General features: G+C 47.1%; 1 protein-coding gene across 1 annotated transcript in view; it reads right to left on the bottom strand.

Moving 5' to 3' along the window:
- The window catches only part of XXYLT1 (xyloside xylosyltransferase 1), a 233,548-nt gene that overhangs the window by 176,449 nt on the left and 36,694 nt on the right, over positions 1 to 20,405 (bottom strand). Inside the window, exon 2 of the mRNA XM_038749676.1 lies at positions 13,088 to 13,235. Within this exon, the coding sequence (XP_038605604.1) occupies positions 13,088 to 13,235 (148 nt within the window). The remainder of the gene's footprint in view (positions 1 to 13,087; positions 13,236 to 20,405) is intronic.

Here is a 20,405-nt window from a genome sequence, read left to right as displayed (position 1 = left end):
ATACATAAGTGCTGTGGGGAGGGGGAGGGCAGAGTTGTAGTAAGAAATCAAGGAGGTAAGGTAGGAGGGGGAGAGCTGATTGAGTGCTTTAAAGCCAATAGTAAGGAGATTCTCTTTGATGCCTAGGTGGATAATAATAATAATAATGTTGGTATTTGTTAAGCGCTTACTATGTGCAAAGCACTGTTCTAAGCGCTGGGGAGGTTACAAGGTGATCAGGTTGTCCCACGGGAGGCTTACAGTCTTCATCTCCGTTTTACAGATGAGGTCACTGAGGTACATGGGCAACCACAGGAGGGTCTTGAGGAGCAGCAAAACACGGACTGAATGTTTTTGTAGAAAACTGATCCAGGCAGCAGATTGAAGTATGGACCGGACGTGGGGAGAGACAGGGGGCAGGGAGGTCAGCAAGGAGGGTGATACAGTAATCAAGGTGGGATAGGATCAGTGTTTGGATTAACGTGACAGCACTTTGGATGGAGAGGAAAGGGCGGATTTTAGCAATGTGGCGAAGGTTGAACCAACAGGCTATGGTGACAGATGGAATATGTGGGTTGAATGAACAAGATGAGTGGAGGATAACACCAAGGCTACCGGCTTGTGAGACTGGGAGGATGGGGGTACTGTCTACAGTGACAGGAAGGTCAAAGGGCAGACAGGGTTTGGATGGAAAGATAAGCAGTTCTGTTTTGGACCCGTTAAGGTTGAGAGGTCAGCGGGCAAACAAGAATCTTGGATTTCACATCCACTTGTGATGGATGAAAAAAGAGGCCCGGGAACTGAGGCTCAGAAAACAGAAAAGCCTAAGTGGGAACTAACTCTAAACTTGGAAAGAGCAGACTACGATTTAGCAATCCCCTGGGTTTTCCAGTTCTTCGCTTGGTTCTTCACCCTGTTTTCCAGTAGGTTGGAAGATGCTACCCCTCCCGGTGTGAAATCTGCATCCTGCATCAGTGAACATGCGGGCAGAGGCAGGCGCATGGAAAGACAATCAGTGGCTGCCCCATGATGAAGAAAAACACTCTTTGCCTGTCTCCCAGAGACCTGAGGTCATGAGGGATGGCCCGGAGCAGAGGTAACCAGCCAGCGACAAATCGTCGCCATTTAGAGGCAGCTCGGCTACGAAGCGAGGAGAAGGGAGGAAGCCTGAGTCAGGGAGCAGAGCAGCAGGTGGAGAATGAGGAGCTGTGAACACCAAAGCCGACTCTGCCAAGTTTGGGTCTCGTGACTTTCAATGAGCGCCAAGGGCCTGAGCTCCCTCAGCGTTTACAGCGTGGAGAAAAATACTTTCAAACTCAAAAGTGCTACAAACACACAATCGCCCAAAAGGCTAGATTCCTTGATACCGCCATTAAATGGTGTGTTCTCGCTATTTAGAAGTAGCATATCTTCCTGTCGAAGCCTCCGTTCCAACAGACACCCCATTTCTAATGGCTGAAAACACCGGGCCGGTGTATCTTCTGCTGCTGTCTCTCCATGAACCGCTGCTACGTCAATCAATCATATTTCTTGAGCACTTATTGTGTGCAGAGCACCGCACTAAGCACTTGGGAGAGTACACTATAACAGAGTTGGTAGTCGGGTTCCCTGCCCATAACAAGCTTTGGTTTTGCTCCGTTATGTCTTTAAAGGATTTCTTCTGACCACACTGTTTTCAGTCGCTGGAGGTTGGCTCACTACTGAGAAGTTATGTGGGTATCCTGTTATGGTGCACGCTTCACCTTTCCTGTCCAGCGAAGGTATGATGAAATGAACAACGCTTCAGTGCTGGGGGAACGGGACATCCCCCCGTTCAAAGCCTTATTGAAGACACGTCTCCTCCCCAAGAAGCCTTCCCTAAGCCCTTCTTTCCTCTTCTCCCTCTCCCTCCTGTGTCACCCTGACTCGCTCCCTTCATTCATTCCCCCCCAACCCCACAGCACTTATGTACAGATCTGTAATTTATTTATTGATATTCATGTCTGCCTCCTCCTCTAGACTGTAAGCTCGCTTTGGGCAAGGAATGTGTCTGTTTACAGTTATATTGTAGTCTCCCAAGCACTTAGTACAGTGCTCTGCACACAGTAAGAGCTCCATAAATACGATTGAATGAATGAATGACTTCATGGGGAATCCAGTCTTGCTACTTGATGGTATGTATGGCACTTCAGTGACAACAGTGGGACTGAGTTAATGATCAAAAAAGATAAGAGATGACCCATGGCAGAACTTCCCACGGGCTGGAAATCTGGGGCCCAAATACCTCGTCCCTGCCCATATTGGCCTCCCAGGTTATCAGCCCCATATGGCAATGTTTGAAGGTTGCAAGCCAGCGAGAACATCATGTAGGACTCCCGTCAGGACAGTTGCTGCATACGTCGGATCCCAGAATAGCTGCAGCTTAACCAAAGGTTCATCTCCAAAAGGCACCCAGGCCCCACCTCACGGTCCCAAATTAATTATGGCACTTGTTGAGCGTTTACTAAGTGCCAAGCACTGTTCTAAGCACCGGGATGGAAAAAAGTTAATCAGGTTGGACACAGTCTGATGGAAGAGGGGCCTGTGGGGAATTGGAATGTGTTTAGTTATTGTTGTATTGTACTCTCCCAAGTGCTTAGGACAGGGCTCTGCAAACAGTAAGCGCTCAATAAATACGAAAGAATGAATGAGGCCATCTGCACCTACTAGAGCTCAGTCGGTTTGGCTCTGGCTGGCTCATGCTAGTCCCAGAAAGCCTGGACCTGTAGTTAGTAGGATGTGAACACTGATGATGATGATGGTAATGATGGTATTTGTTAAGCACTTATATGTGCCAGGCACTGTACTAAGCACTGGGGTGGATACAAGGAAATCAAGTTGGACACAGTCCCTGTCCAATGCAAGGCTCCCAGTCTCAATCTCCATTTTTCAGTTGAGGTAACTGGGGCACAGAGAAGCGAAGTGACTTGCCAGAGGTCACACAGCAGACATGTGGCGGGGCTGGGATTTGAACCCGTGGCCTTCTGATTCCCAGGCCCGTGCTCTATGGAAAACATAATGCTGTTTCTCTGGACCCATTGCCATCCTGGAAAATCAGTGGACAGCTGAAGTGCTCCCTTTCTTCACTAGGCAAACACCTCCTCTACTACTATCTCAAAAAAAATGCTTCTCTCAATCAATCAATCACTGTTATGCCCCCCCCCCGCCAACTGGTGGTTGCAGAGCCCTATACTAAGCGCTTGGACCTCACTCTATTCTAACGCTCTATTATTATTGTTTTCTTTTAAGAACTATCCAGAAATTCCCTTGGGAGTCACAGCTAAGAATGTAAGTACTAAAATTTGCTGTTTTCAGCTCCAGTTGAGTAAAAACTATTTTCTTCCCCATTGTGCAACAAATGTCTAATTGGGCCAAAACAAACATCATCAGGAGATAAAAGGGGAGGGGGAGAGGGAGAGAGAGAGAGAGAGGGAGAGGGAGTGTGTGTAGCACGCACATGTGACCCTTTCCACAGTAACCATCCCAGTAATCCTGTTACCTAGAATTTAATGTTTAGTCCAAAGAAACTGAAACAACACACTTTGCTTAACTCCATGAAAACATAGGAGGCTCTGCAAAGCGATTATTATTCGTGACATTTGTTAGGCATTTACGACGTGCAAAGCACTATACTGCACATTGGGGAAAGAAGCAGGATATTGCTTCAGACTTGCTCTTGGCTCCCAAACTAACACTGGGGAGGCTGACGACAGACACCCAGAGAAAGAGATACTGAGATGATCTTGGCAAAAACCACAATTCAACAACAAAGACATGGGCAGAGTGCCACTGGGAGAGGACGGACCTTAGTCTGGTCAAGGGCAGGGCTGGGCTTGGTCCAAACCACCGCCATGTTCTTAAAGCTGGGCAGGTAGTCACCCCAACACTGGGGTGGAGGGGGACCCTAGAGCCCCAAAGGTGGGGAGACTACAGACCACGGCTCAGCTCCTGCAGGTCTTCACCCCAGCGATGGCGAGAGAGGAAGACCACACCCTTATCTGCAGCAGCCCCTCGTATCCCCACTCCCCCAGAGTCACAATGATAGGGGAGCTACCCCCCAAAATCAGCATTCTTTTTCAACAGCTTTGACCTCTTCTCAGGGGGAGGGGGAATCGGCTGAAATGAAGACCACTGGTTGAGGGGATTTGGAAGAGCACGAGGAGACAGGGAACCAAAGAGGTCGCTTAATCCACTCCCTGGACCGGAGGGCCAAAGCCGCTGAGGGGATTTGGAAGAGCATGAGGAGACAGAAAACCAAAGAGGTCGCTTAATCCACTCCCTGGACCGGAGGGCCACAGCCGCTCCGGCCAGACAGTTGCTTGCCCCAGTCCCCTTTTCCAGAGGACCACGGACCTGCGTCCTGGAAGGGAAACGGCCCAGTGCCCGAGCCATCGGAATTTCCCTTCAGCCCCATCTCCAACTAGGGAAGGATGAGGATAGAGGAGGAGCAGCAGCGTGAGACCTCCTCAACCTGTGGCACATCGTGGGGCTGTGGTGGCGGCGACAGTTGTGATCTCTGGACTGGACTGAGCCACGAAGAGCCTGGAGCTCTGATTCTCGAGCCAAAGAACCCTACTGCTCTTAATAATAACAAAAATAAGAATAACAACAATGGTATTTGTTAAGCACTTACTATATGTCAATCGTTTTCTAAGAGCTGGGGTAGACCCAAGCTAATCAGGTTGGACACAGTCCCCGTCCCACAACGGGCTAACTGTCTGAATCCCCATTTTACAGATGAGGTCACTGTGGCACAGAGAAGTGAAGTAACTTGCCCAAGGTCCTACAGCAGACAAGGGGCTGAGCCGAGATTAGAACCCAGGTCCTTCTGACTCTCAGGCCTTTGCTCTATCCACTAGACCAAGCTGCTTTTCTTCTATTCTGCTCTTCTTATAGTCATCTTTGTCCTTGTCTTTCATGTTGTTTTTCTGCTTTTACTGTTCCATCTTTCCTTAAGCATCTGTAGCCAGCTCCCTCCCCACTCTAATTTCTAGATTATGAGTCCCTTGGGGGCCAGGGACCATGTCTTAATCTCACCCCTGCAGTTTTCTCCCAGCCCTTAATGTAGATGCTTGAAAAATACTTCAACTCCTTCCCCTCTTACTGCAGAAGGGGCAAGGCATGATTTCTTTCTGCAGCAGCTCAGATGACAAATTCTATTCACCAATTCTATTCCCGGCTCTGCCACTTGTCTTCTGGGTGACCTTGGGCAAGTCACTTCACTTCTCCACACCTCAGTTACCTCATTTGTAACATGGGGACTAAGACTGGGAGTCCCACGTGGGAAATGGAAGGAGTCCAAGCTGATGACATGGCACCTTAGTACAGTGCCAGGCATATAATAAGCACTTAAGAAATACCACTATTATTATTAAAACACACACATACACACATTCTAAATACTCAAAGGCAAGAAAGCCCAGGGCTTTGCTAGTACACTAGCAAGTATTTGGGGTTGGGAGCACCTCTGGGATTTGAGGTAGTTGACTTTTAATGGACACTACACAACAGTACCTCTCGTAAAGTAATACGGAAGTAATGCAAGCATTCCACCTTCAGCCACGCTCTGGGAACACTAACTGATTGCAATTGAAGGAAGCAGAGGGAGAGAGAGAAGTAGGCAAGGCCTCAGATTGATTAAAAGCGTCAGGAAAAGGTTGAGCTAAATTCTACTCCAGCCTTCCTGGTGGTCCTCTCGGCCTTGTTTATTAAACACAATCTCCCACATCTGCATGATTTAAACTGAAAATCACCCTTCATTATGCTAATAATAAATCTGAGTGTGTAGGTAGGACACATGAGGGAAAAATGAACGATGCCTCCAAGCATTCCACTCTGCATTCTCTTCTTCCACTGCACCTATGGCAAAAACTCCGGCCGGCATCCCCAAAGCGCCAAAGAGGAAGGAGTACTCAACTCTCAGATCACTGGCTACAGTAACTCCCACAGTGCCCGATTCTGCCGTGATTCCATTTGGATGCTTCTAATTTTGTGCGAAAGGATAACTGGAAACCCCCAAGTGGAAATAATGGAGAAGAAATCATGATCAAAAAAATTAACTTGTTACAATTCAACTTGACAGCTCCCCTGATTTAAATGGGCCAGAATGGAAAGATTCAGGGCTTCCTTTGCAACTCTCATTTTATTGTATAAGACCTTTTCCCTGTTGCCCAAAACAGCCTCATCAAAAGCTTCCAGCCTAAACACCTAACACTGATGCAAATACACCTAAAATAGGACACACCGAAACAAACTGAAATATTTGCATTATGTATAGGCAAACCATCAGTGGAGCTTGAAAGATTCAGCACAGAGATGTCTTGAAATCAAGATTAGTTCTAAAATTGTACAGGAAAAGTAGGTCGTTAGCCTCTACCCTACTTACATCTCTTCTTGCATCTTTCTCAACTCTTCCACTTGTTTCATTCACCTTCCACCTACTGCCATTACTTCCTTCTTTCTCATCTACCACTGTGCAGTCTTCCAAGTCATAAAATAGAATGAATTCATCCATCCATTCATTCATTCACTCACTCAGTCACTCATTCATTCACTTATTCATTCATCCATCCACTCATTCATTCATTCGATGTGCATATAGCAATAATTCTATTTATTCTAACGGTTTTGACACCTGTCTCCATGCTTTGTTTCGTTGTCTGTCTCCCCCTTCTAGACTGTGAGCCCATTGTTGGATAGGGACCGTCACTATATGTTGCTGATTTATACTTCCCAAGTGCTTAGTACAGTGCTCTGCACACAGTAAGTGCTCAATAAATATGATTGAGTGAGCTACAACTTCCCTATGGGAAATCCTCCCTCCCCTCTTCCTCAGATCATCATCATAATCATCTTCAACAACAGCATTTATTGCATGTATACCATATGCAGAGCACTGTAGTACTCCCTTGGAAAATACAACAGAAATGAAAGACAAGGTCCCTGTCCTCAATGACTTTATAATCTGATGGGGAAGAAGATGAATTGATCACCAATATTTAATGAGTGCTTAGCCTTGTGCAGAGCACAGAACTAAGTCCTTGGGAAAGCAGCATGGCCAAATGGCAATAATAATAACAATGGTATTTGTTAAGTGCTTACTATGTGCCAAGCACTGTTCTAAGCGCTGGGGTAGATACAAGGTTATCAGGTTGTCCCACGTGGGGCTCAGTCTTCATCTTCATTTTACAGATGAGGTAACTGAGGCACAGAGAAGCTGTGACTTACCCAAAGTCACACAGCTGATTAGAACCCGTGACCTCTGACTCCCAAGCCCGGGCTCTTTCCACTGAGCCACGCTGCTTCTCTAAGAGCAAGAGCAGTGGCTTGGGTGTCAGAGGATGTGGGTTCTAATCCTGGCTCCACCACTTGTCTGCTGTGTGACCTTGGGCAAGTCGCTTCACTCCTCTAAGCCCCAGTTCCCCCATCTGTAAAATGGGAATTGGGACTGTGAGCCCCATGTGGGATAGGGACTGTGTCCAACCTGATTACCTTGTATCTACCCCAGCACTTAGAACAGTGCTTGGCATATGATAAACACTCAACAAATACATTATTATTATTATTGTTATTACAATAGGTGTAGACACGATCCAGCCCTCCAACAATTTACAATCTGAAAGGGAAGGCGGGCACTAAAATACTTTACAGACAGGAGGAAGCCAGAGAATTTAAATATACGCACAAATAAGGGCTACTGGGGAGACAGAGAGGTAAGTAACCAAGTGATTAGGTGACATGGAGTGCTAGACTAAGCTCCCTCTAGACTGCAAGCTTGTTGAGGGCAGGGAACGTGTCTGTTCATTGTTGTATTTATTCATTCGTTCATTTTAATCGTATTTACTGAGCACTTTCTGCACAACACTGTACAAAGCACTTGGGACAGTATGATACAACAATAGACATACTTCCTGCCCACAATGAGCTCACGGTCTAGAGGAAAACTGCAACCACGAAGGAACTTGAACCCTCAACCTTCTGATCCAGATTTGAAATCTTGCTGATTTGAAAGAGCTTTTCGGAAGGAGATTCTTCAACCAGCAGAGATGAGTTTATTTTCCTTTTCAAAAAAAAAAAACAACCAAAAAACAAAACAGAAACAGATGCATCTCCAGGAGTAGGCTACTCCCTTAGTCTGTCTGTTACTACACTTGCATCTAGGATTTAGATCAGGTGCAAGCAGGATTCTATCAGGAGTTCAGATGTCGCCCCACTGTGCAGGGGTTGAAAAACACTGCAGAGGACCTGAGTACACTAGGTTCCATTCACAGCTTCACAAATAATAATAACAACGATATTTGTTAACCGCTTACTGTGTGCCAGGCACTGTACGAAGCGCTGGGGTGGGTACCAGCAAATTGGGTTGGACACTGTCCCTGTCCCATGTGGGGCTCACAGTCTCACTCCCCATTTTACAGATGAGGCAACTGAGGCACACAGAAGTCAAGTGACTTGTCCAAGGTCACACGGCAGACAAGTGGCGGAGCCAGGATCAGAACCCATGACCTTCTGACTTCCGGGCCTGTGTTCTATCCACTGTGTCATGTTGGTTCCTGTGCATGTGGTGTCACATGTGTCCTTGTGTCCAGGGTGTGAGAGAGAAGTCAGGGGCCGTGCTTGGGGTGATACAAATGGTAGACGTGGGGCTGACAGAGTTGAGACCTTGGCCTCTCTTTCCCGCCTTTTTCTCCCTGAACCCAATTCTGTGAGAGCCTTTCCTCCTCTCCCTCTTTAAGGTCTTGGAGATAGGTTTGCTTTACCTTCCATGGGATTTCTACAGCACTGATCACTTTCCTCACATCACCTAAATAATGATATAAAAATCATGACCTGCAACAAACAGTCTTCCTGAACAGTTTATTACTGGATTACTGATTCTTCCCCAGGTGATGAATTCTCACAGACGAATAAGACAGTGACTGGAGCTTTCAAATGCAAAGAGACTGCATACCTCCCAAGGCTCTAGGCTCCTGAGGTTCTGGACTCCTCCCGAGGTTCCAGATTCCTGAAATCCTGGGTACCTGAAGTTCCCAGGGTGGTGAGACAGATGAGATTCAAGACTCCCGAGGTTCTAGGTTTTCTGAGGTTCTGGATCACTGAGGATCTAGACTCCCGAGATTCCAGGTCGCTGGGGCTCTAGGCTCCTGTGGTTCCTGAGGTTCTAGACTCCCAAGTCCCTGGGTTTCTGACTCCTGAGTTTTCTGGCCTCTTGGGGTTCTGAGATTCTAGGTTCCTGAGGTTTGAGGTCACTGAGGTTTTAAGTCTCTGAGGTTCTACATTTCTTCCAGCCTCCTGAGGTTCTGGTCACTGAGGTTCGCAACTGTGAGGATCTAAACTCCTGAGGCCCCGGGTTTCAGGCTCCTGATTTTCTTGCCTCTTGGGTTTCTGAGGCTCTGGTTTTCAAGAGGTTCTAGGTCACTGAGGATCTAGATGGCTGGGGCTCTAGCTTCCTGGGGTTCTAGAATCCTGAAGTTCTAGGTTCCTGAGGCCCCAGGTTCCAGGCTCCGGATTTTCTGGCCTCTTGGAGTTTCTGAGGCTTTAGGTCCCTGAGGTTCTAGGTCACCAAGGTTCTAGATTCTTGAGCAAGGATAAGAACCCACGTCCTTTAGACTCCCAGGTCTGTGCTCGATTCACTAGGCCATGCTGCTTCCCCAGTTATTTAATAATTGCACAAGGCTATAGTGCCAAGTGCTGTCTAGACTGTGAGCCCACTGTTGGGTAGGGACTGTCTCTGTATGTTGCCAGCTTGTACTTTCCAAGCGTTTAGTACAGTGCTCTGCACACAGTAAGCACTCAATAAATACAATTGATTGATTCCGTAATGAGTCCATTCACCAGCCTGTGGGTAATCCTCTGGGTTCTTAGATCTCGAGGCAGACCAGACTGATGGGCAGAATGGGGAAATGGGGCTGAACTGCTCTGTCAGTTGGGGGACCAACTGTTCTGAGGTCACAGTTCCCTGGGTAAATCTGGAGGCTCCATAAACATGTGTCTTGTCTGCTGGAAGCAATCTCTCCATCGGTATTTATTTGGCACTAAGCATTTGATTTTTCCCAGATCAGACTGCAGTTCAAAAGGAAATCTGCCTGTGAAAAAATCCTCTCAAAAATGGGCAGACTCAGCTGCTGATTGGTGGGAGTAACTAACCTCATATTTATTAAGTAGCCTCAAAAGAAGCTGAATTATTTTGTTTTGCAAGAGACTTTAAATCTATTTGCTGGCATGAAGAAAAGAGTAGCCTCCTGAGTTACCTCCCTCTCCACTGCACTCTGTTCTAAGTAAGAGAAAAGGTTTCCTTGAACTAGTGCCATATTGGTAATGTGCTATGTTTCAGGAACCAGGAACCGTGGGAGGCCAGAATCTCAGGAGCCCAAGACCTCAGGAGTCCAGAACCTCAGGAACCAGAACGTCAGGAACCGGACATCAGGAGGCTGGATACTCAGGAACCTAGAGCCTTGGCAACCCAGAACTCTGGGACCCTAGAGCCTCAGTAGTCTAGAACCCAGGTGGACACCTAGAACCACGGTGGTCTAGAACCCAGACCCTTGGAGCCATGAGAACCTAGAACCTCGGCAGTCTAGAACCTCAGAGTGGGGGGAGAGTGGTAGTCTGTCAGGAAATGAATAGGGAGGGTGTTCCAGGCCAGAGGCAGATGAGATCATGGGATTTCTGTGGTTCTAGGTTCCCGAGGTTCTAAACTCCTGGGGGTTCTGAGTTGCCAGGGTCCTAGGTACCCGAGGGCCCAGACTGCTGAGGTTCTAGACCATTGAAGTTCTAGGTTCCCGAGGTTCTAGGTGCCTGGATTCTAGGCTACTGAGGTTCTAGACTACTGAGGCTCGAGGACCGTGTGATTCTAGGTTACCAAGGCTCTATCACCAGGGCTCAGGGTCCTTGAGGCTCAAGGTCCCCAAGGTTTTAGGTCCTTGGGTTCTAGACTACCAAGGCTCAAGGTCTCTGAGGCTCTAGGTTCCCAAGGCTCTATCACCAAGGCTCAAGGTCCCTGAGGCTCTACGTTCCCAAGGCTTTACCACCAAGGTTCAAGGTTCCCAAGGCTCTAGGTCCCTGGGTTATAGACTACTGAGGCTCTAAGTTCACGATGTTCTATATTACCAAGACTCAAGGTCCCTGAGGCTCTAGGTTCCCATGGCTCTAAGGCTCTAGGTTCCTTAGGTCCCAGGTTCCTGAGGTCCAGACCCCTGAGGTTTCGGCTTCCTGGGGTTCTGGACTCCTGAGGTTCTAGGTTCTTAAGGTCCCAGACTCCTGAAGCTCTGGGCTCCTGAGGTTCCAGATTCCCATGGCTCTGGTGTCCTGAGGTTCCAGGTTCATGAGGTTCTGCGCTCCTAAGGTTCCTGGCTCCTGAGTTTCTGGCCTCTTGGGGTTCCAGTTTCCTGATGTTGCAGCTCCTGAGGTTCTGGGACCCTGAGTTTCCAGGTTTCTGAGCTCCTGAGATTCCAGACTCCTGAGGCTCTGTTTGAGGTTCTGGCCTTCTGAAGTTCAGGGTGAGCTCAGCTGCTGCATTTACAGAGGTGGCAGCTGTGCACTGCCCGCTCTCCCCCCAAATAGAGGAACAGGGAGAAAAGTGGACGGAGAAAGAGAAGGTTGTTTAGCCTGACTTCCGGCCCTTCACTCCCTGCTCCTTTGCGGCCACTGTAGTTATTGGGCCCCCACCTGCCAATACCATAATAGACATAATTGAAAAGTTGCATAACAGGAAAGAGGCTCTCAAGGCATATTACAAAAGCCGTTTGGAAGAAGGAACTGAGACCAGGGCAACAGCACACTACATTTCACCCACTTAGCCCTACCTAGCCTGACAACTGCTACCGACAACATCTACCCCAGGATAAAAATGCATGCTCGCCTTTGAAATGCAGCAGTAACAACAGAATATCTCCATTAATCTGTTTGGCAATACAAACTCCATGAAAGAGAAGCAGTCGCACCTAGGAGAAAGAGCATAGGCCTTGGAAGCAGGGGACCTGGGTTCTAATCCTGGCTCTGCCCCTTTCCTGCTGTGGGACCTGGAGCAAGTGATTCCCTGAGCTTCATTTCCCTAATCTGTAAAATCAATGGGGATTTCACACCACTTCTCCCTCCTACTTAGATTGAGAGCCCTGTGTGAGACAGGGACTGTGTCCAATTTGATTATCTTGTCTCTACCCCAGTGCTTAATACAGCAGTCAGAGCATAGTAAGCACTTAACAAATATCACTAATATTAGGTAATCTTAATTAGATACCAATGCCAAGAAAAATCGTCTCTCTGAAGGCCCATGACAGGTCTTTTAGGCAATCTCCACCCTCCCTTTATCTTTCTTTGCTCCCTCCCTTCGGCTACTTTAGGAGAGCTAGGCCCAATCGCGGATCCCCCGTCGATCTTCAAATGGGAATGCCTAGGCTGCCACCTCTGTAAATGCAGCAGCTGAGCTCACCCTGAACCTCAGAAGGCCAGAACCTCAAATAGTACCTCAGGAGACTGGAATTTCAGGATCTCAGAAACCTGGAAACTCAGGAGCCCAGAACCTCAGGAGCTGGAACATCAGGAAACTGGAACCCCAGGAGGCCAGAAACTCAGGAGCCAGGAACCTGCTCAACACTTCTGCTATCAAAGTTATTAGCGGCTGGATCTGGATCCTGGAGAAAAATAGGCCTTGTGGCGCTTGAGAGTAAACATCTGGACCTTGGCCACTGTGGACCACATCTGGACCACAGCATCGCTGTGCAGGAATGAGGAGGACCACCACGTGTGCGTGCCCAGGGCTCTTCATCAGACCTCACCCCAGGTTCACGACGGACAAGCCACACTGGCCCTTCACCACACCACTGTCCCCATTTCCGAAGAAGCTTTCTTACCCCCACCCGAGCTCCAAACCACCTACTCCAGCTGACGCTCTGATCAGGGGACACCCAGAGACCGACGTCATCCTTTTCCAGCCCAAGGAGAAGCTCCTCGCTGGCGACATCCCACGCGTCATTAGTGACACAGAGATTTCGAGATTGGAGGGGAGAGCTGGGAGGGGACCAAAGTAAGCTGGAGGAGGAAATCCAACCGAGCTTGATGCCTACCATTTTCGCCAAATGGCCGAGCTTACCCTTGGGCATGATCCGATGCATGGCCACCGAGAGGAAGAAGATGGAGTCGCTGTAGTAGGTTCCCGAGCCTGCGCTGAAGTGCTTCTGCATGGACTCCACTAGTGGGAAGAGTTTTTCGGTCAATTCATTGACATCGTGGAATATGACCTGTGGCACACAAAGAACAGGCAAGGGGGAAAGTAAAATGAGCCGTGGGAAATCATCGACAGGTTAACGTGAGCTTCCCCTTCCACAGCACCTTAGCCTCTGAGCTTCCGCACTGCATTAGGGAAGCAGTGTGGCCTAGTGGAGGAAGAACGGATCTGGGAGCCAGAGGATCTGGCTTCTAATCTCCGTTCCACCACTTGCCGGCTGTATGACCTTGGTTGAGTCACTTAACTTCTCTGTGCCTCAGGTAACTCATCTGCAAAATGGAGATTCAATCCCTGTTCTCCCTCCTATTTGACTGGGAGCCCCGTGTGGGACAGGGACTTTGTCCCATCTGATTAACTTGTATCTACCCCAGAGCTTGACACAGAATAAGCGCTTAATAAATACCACATAGGCACAGGCTTTCAGAGACAGGCCTGTGACTTAGTTGCTTTTTTCTAGCATATTTTAGTTTTAGAGTAGAAATCTAGAAAGTAGCAGAAACAGTGTGGCCTAGTAGAAGCAGTATGACCTAGTGATACGGCATTGGCCTGGGGGGCTCAGACCTGGGTTCATTCATTCATTCAATCGTATTTATTGAGCGCTTACTGTGTGCAGAGCACTGTACTAAGCACTTGGGAAGTACAAGTTGGCAACATATAGAGACGGTCCCTACCCAACAGTGGGCTCACAGTCTAGAAGGGGGAGACAGACAACAAAAAAAAACATATTAACAAAATAAAATAAATACAATAGTAAATACGTACAAGTAAAATAGAGTAATAAATCTGTACAAACATATATACAGGTGCTGTGGGGATGGGGAGAGGGAATAATCCTAGCTCAGCCACTTGCCTGCTGTGGGACCTTAGACAAGTCACTTCACTTCTCCATAACTATTACCTCATCTGTAAGATTACCTCATGGAGATTAAGACTGTAGGCCCCACATTAATTCATTCATTCAATCGTATTTATTGAGCACTTACTGTGTGCAGAGCACTGGACTAAGCGCTTGGGAAGTACAAGTTGGCAACATACAGAGATGGTCCCTACCCAACAACGGGCTCACAGTCTAGAAGGGGGAAACAGACAACAAAACAAAACATTTGGACAGGTGTCAAGTCGTCAGAACAAACAGAATTAAATCTAGATGCATGGATTGTGTCCAGCTTGATTAGCTTTTATCTACTCTAGCACCTGGGACAGTGCCTGCCATATAGTAAGTGCTTAACAAATACCATAAACAAATTTTATTCCCCACATCCTGCAGCCAGTAAGTATTTATCCAGAGCGTTTGGAGGAAGGAAAATGGTAAGTGCTTAGTACAGTGCTCTCCACACAGTAAGTGTTCAATAAATACGATTAAATGAATGGAGATAAGGCACTACACTTCATTTTCGTCAATAGTATTTAATGAGCACTTACTATGTGTGAGCACTGTACTTAGCGCTTAGGAGAGTACAACAGAGTTAGCAGAAACATTCCCTGCCCCACAGTGAGCTTACAGTCTATCGAGACTTAGCCCTTATATACATATCCTTCCACTCTACTATTTCTCCCATCTATAATCTGAATGTTTGTCATCCCCTGTAAACTGCTTGTGGGCAGGGATCATGTCTACCAACTCTACTATATTCTACTATCCCAAGTGCTTAGTTCAGCGCCCTGCACACAGTAAAGCTGCACAATAAATACCTCCGATTGGCTGATTAATCAGAAGAGATGCATTTCTAATCTCAAAGAGCTTGTCATCTTCCAGAGTGCAAGGGATTTTCAGGAACAAAGACAATACAAGCTGCAAAAAGTCTGTTTTCCAAAACAGGTTTAAGCACATTCCACAACAGGGCCAAGATAAAGGTCCAGAAAAGCTACAGGTTGCTGGGAAAAGGTACCGAATCTCCTAGCGAAACGGCAAAGGTCGGGGTCAACGTCTGCATTTTGGCAAAACTCGCTTCTTTCAACAAGATCCAGAAGACTATGTCATCGAGGTAAACTATACATCATTTATTCTATTTCTCCCTGCAATTTCATTTAAACCCATCTGGCGGGAAAATCCTTTTTTCCCTGCCTTGACAGCTCCTAGCTTTTCCCACACTGATCCCAATGGCATCTATCATGTTGTACATATTTATTACTCTATTTATCTATTTATTTATTTATTTTACTTGTACATTTCTATCCTACTTATTTTATTTTGTTGGTATGTTTGGTTCTGTTCTCTGTCTCCCCCTTTTAGACTGTGAGCCCACTGTTGGGTAGGGACTGTCTCTATGTGATGCCAATTTGTACTTCCCAAGCGCTTAGTACAGTGCTCTGCACATAGTAAGCGCTCAATAAATACGATTGATTGATTGATTGATTGATCTATCGATCTCACCGAGCCCCACATCAGATCAGACCAAAGAGCAGTGGCCCCCGACAGCCGGAGTCTATCACAGGCGGTTCTCGCCAATGAGACGGTGATTCTGAGTTCGAAATGCGCTGGCAGGGTCCAAACTGAATGAGTGGTTAGGGGAGTCACAGCATCGGACAGCAGAGGTGTTGGAGAGTCAGCCTGTCTGCTGCCTGTCGCTGCCTCAAAGGCGTCAACATCATGGCTGACGTTGCTTGCTCTTCCCGCCTGCTTCCATTTGCTGCTGCCGGAAAATCACGCTCTCTGTCCAAGCCAGGGGTTTGTCCGGATACTGGATTTATCTCTCGGCTGGTGCTGGGAGCTGCAGCTTTAGAGAACGGGAGATTCTTTACGTCTGACCCACAGTCAATTTCTTCCCTGCAGGTTGCTGGGATAGGAACAGGAAAGGACAGAACCAGAACAGGCAGAGAAGCAGTGTGGCCTAGCGGATACAGCCCAGATCTGAGAGTCCCAAAGACCTGGGTTCAAGTCCTTGCTCCACCAATTGTCTGCACTGTGACCTTGGGCGATTCACTTTTCACTTCCCTAGGCCTCAGTTACCTCATCTGGGAAATGGGGATTAAGACCGTGAGCTCTGTGTGGGCCGGGGACTGTGTCCAACCCGATTTGCTTGTATCCACCCCAGCCCTTAGAACAGTGCCTGGCACATAGTAAGCACTTAACCAATATCGCAATTATTATTATTATTATTATTATTATTATTATTATTATTATTATTCGGAAAGCTGTAGGAGCTTTCTAAACTTGGCTTCGCTGACACTGTCCTCTCCTGGTTCTCCTCCAGACTCTCTGACTGCCCCTTCTCAGCTTCTTTTGTGGGTTCCTCCTCTGCCTCTCACCCTCTAACTGTGGGAGTCCCTCAGGGCTCAGTTCTGGGTCCCCTCCTCTTCTCCATCTACATCCATCCCTTGGAGAACTCATTCGCTTCCACAGCTTCAACTGCCACCTCTACGCAGATGATTCTCAAATCTCTTCTCTGGCTCTGACATCTCCCCTTCTCTGCAGTTTCAGAGTTCGTCCCGCCTTCAGGACAACTCTACTTGGGTGTCCCACCGACACCTCAAATGCCACATGTCCAAAACAGAACTCCTTGTCTTCCCACCCAAACCCTGTCCTCCCCCTGATTTTCCCATCACTGTAGACCTTATCACCATCCTCTCAGTCTCATAAGCACTGTCGCCGACTCCTCTCTCTCATTCAACCCTCACATTCAATCTGATGTGAAATTCTATCTGCTCTACCTTCTCAACACCTCTAGAATCTGCCCTTTCCTCCCCATCCACACTGTGAGCCCACTGTTGGGTAGGGACCATCTCTATCTGTTGCCAACTTGTACTTCCCAAGTGCTTAGTACAGTGCTCTGCACACAATAAGCACTCAATAAATATGAGTGAATCAATGCTCCCACGCTGATCCAAGCACTCATCATTTCCCACCTTGACTAGCGTGGCTCAGTGGAAAGAGCCTGGGCTTTGGAGTCAGAGTTCATGGGTTCAGATCCCGGCTCTGCCAAATGTCAGCTGTGTGACTTTGGGCAAGTCACTTAACTTCTCTGTGCCTCAGTTACCTCATCTGTAAAATGGGGATAAAGACTGTGAGCCCCCCGTGGGACAACCTGATCACCTTGTAACCTCCCCAGTGCTTACAACAGTGCTTTGCACATAGTAAGCACTTAATAAATGCATTATTATTATTATTATTATTATCATCAGCCTCCTTGCTGACCTCCTAGCATCCTCTCCTCCCCTCTCCACTCCACCCTGCTGCCGAGATCAATTTTCTCAAAAATCATTCAGTCCATATCTCCCCACTCCTCAAGAATCTCTAGTGGTTGTCCATCTACCTCAGCATCAAACAGAAACTCCTTACCATCAGCTCTAGGGTACTGAATCTCTGCCTCCTAACGTTGGTGATCTCTTAACCCGAACACCTCACTCTTCTAACACCAATCTAGTCTCTATACCTCAATAGATTTTATTTCACCACCGATCCCTTGTCCACGTTCTCCCTTGGGCCTGGAACTCCCTCCCCAAAAATGGTCCACCCTCTCCCCGCCTTCAAAACCCTCCTAAAAGATCACACCTCCTCCGAGGCGCCTTCCCAGACTAAGTCCTTGATTTCACCTAGTGGCCCGCCCCTCTGAGTCAATGAAGATGTCCTCTAGACTGTAAGCTCATTGTGGGCAGGGAATGAGCCTGTTTATTGTTATATTGTACTCTCCCAAAAGGTTAGTACAGTGCTCTGCACATAGTACGTGCTCGATAAATACGACAATGAATAAATGAATGAACTAAGAACTAAGCTGAGGACTCCTTACTCATCCCAGCCCAACAATACCTATGTAAACATTCTTACACTTTAATATTTCCCCTGTCCATAATAGACTTATAATCATATTAATGTCTGTCTCCCCGCCTACAGAGTAAGCTAGTTGTGGGCTCGTTGTCTGCTAATTCTCTTGTATTGTCCTCTCCTAAGCACTCAATATAGTGGTCTGCACATACTTTATTGTATTTTACCCTCCCAAGAGCTTAGCACAGTGCTATGCACACAGTAAGTGCTCCATGAATACCACTGATTGATTCACTGTTTGTCACTGATGCTTTTGTAATTTGCATTTAAGATGTACAAAATAACCACCTGCCCAGATGAACTATTAAAATGGAAGAAAAAAATGGCAGGCTTTTTGGAGAAAACATCAAGATTCAGGGTTTTACAACTCACCAGTCTAAGATATACTCAAATATTCTCACGTGGGCTTGTCAACGGTTAGCTACTACATTTGGGAGTCATATATAAAATCACAAACAGTCTCTGTGACCTGAAAAAAAATCCACATGCAGAGAGAGACACACACAGACCCTCCGACTCATAAAGCCTACTGCTGATAAATTATTTTCTGGATGAAAACATATCTAGAAGACAATGCGCCATGAAATGTATTCCTCAGTCATTTTTTTTTAATCCACTAAAATGCGTAAATCACATCTTTTAAAGTAGGTTTGTCTCGTTTGGGGAATAATACTTTCACACAGTACAAATTCCACTCCCACTTCCTGACATGCTCATTTATGAAGATGAAAGAGTGTGGAGTCGCAGACCACCCCCAGCAGTTTCAAGGGGAACAACACAGTGGAGCTGGCCTAGTGGAAGCAGGTGAAATTCCTAAAGTGGGAATAGCCATTCCCTCTTCAGTAGCTTCTTCCCATAAGAATTCCACAAAGCAAAGGCCTTGGGAAAAAAGAATGATCCATGAATAGACCCTGCACTGGGTCTAGCATCCACAGGGAGGGAAAAAACTGCCCAGGGGCAATAGGAAGTTAAACGTCAAACAAGCTGCCCTCAATCAACCGATGGTAGATCGGTTGATCCACGCAGCAGCATGAAGTATGGATTGAAGTGGGGAGAGACACAAGGATGGGAGATCAGAGAGAAGGCTGATGCAGTAGTCCAGATGGGATAGGATGAGAGCTTGAACGAGCAGGGTAGCGGTTTGGATGGAGAGGAAAGGGCGGATCTTGGCAATGCTGTGGAGCTGAGACCGGCAGGTTTTGGTGACGGCTTGGATGTGAGGGGTGAAGGAGAGAGCGGAGTCGAGGATGACACCAAGGTTGCGGGCTTGTGAGACGGGAAGGATGGTAGTGCCGTCAACAGTGATTGGAAAGTCAGGGAGAGGGCAGGGTTTGGGAGGGAAGACAAGGAGTTCAGTCTTGGATAGATACAAGGTAATCAGGTTGTCCCAAGCGGGGCTCACAGTCTTAATCCCCGTTTTACAGATGAGGTAACTGAGGCACAGAAGTTAAGCAGCTTGCCCAAGGTCACATAGCTGACAAGTGGTGGAGTCGGGATTGGAACCCATGTCCTCTGACTCCCAAGCCCAGGCTCTTTCCACTAAGCCACGCTGCTTTCTCTGTCAATCAGTGGTATTTATTGAGCATCTTTCATGAGCAGAGAGCACTGTAGTAAGCACTTGGGAGAGTACAGTGCAATAAGCAGATATGATTCCTACACTCATGGACTTCATTCATTCATATTGAAAGTTTACTGTGTGCAAAGCACTATACTAAGCACTCGGGAGAGTACAATATAACAATGAACAGCCACATTCCATACCCATAATGAGCTTTAGTCTAGAGGGGGAGACAGACATTAATATAAATAAGTAAATTACACATATAGACGTGTGTTCTAAGAATTTACAGTTTAGCAAGAGAGTCAGGCATTAAAGTAATTTTTTGTCAGGAAGAAGGTGTAAGATCCCTTTAGGCAGCAAATAATAATAAAAAGAAGAAGAAGAAGAACAAGAAAAAGAAGAAGAATGATGGCATTTATTAAGTGTTATGTGCAAAGCACTGTTCTAAGCACTGGGCAGGCTACAAGGTGATCCAGTTGTCCCACAGGGGGCTCACAATCTTAATCCCTATTTTACAGATGAGGGAACTGAGGCACAGGGAAGTTAAGTGACTTGCCCAAAGTCACACAGCTGACAATTGGAGGAGCTGGGATTTGAACCCATGACCTCTGACTCCAAAGCCCGCGTTCTTTCCACTGAGCCATGCTGCTTCTCTAGCTGCCAACTGTCAGCTGTGTGACTTTGGGCAAATCACTTAACTTCTCTGTGCCTCAGTTACCTCATCTGTAAAATGGGGATTAAGACTTGGGAGCCCCCCGTGGGACAACCTGATCACCTTGTAGCCTCCCCAGTGTTTAGAACAGTGCTTTGCACATAGTAAGCACTTAATAAATGCCATTATTATTACAAGGTGTCGGGAT

Source organism: Tachyglossus aculeatus, chromosome 7, assembly GCF_015852505.1.
Source record: "Tachyglossus aculeatus isolate mTacAcu1 chromosome 7, mTacAcu1.pri, whole genome shotgun sequence".
Classification (NCBI taxonomy): Eukaryota; Metazoa; Chordata; class Mammalia; order Monotremata; family Tachyglossidae; genus Tachyglossus; species Tachyglossus aculeatus.
The sequence above is the reverse complement of the archived record's forward strand: the minus strand, read 5'-3'. Positions and strand labels throughout refer to the sequence as shown.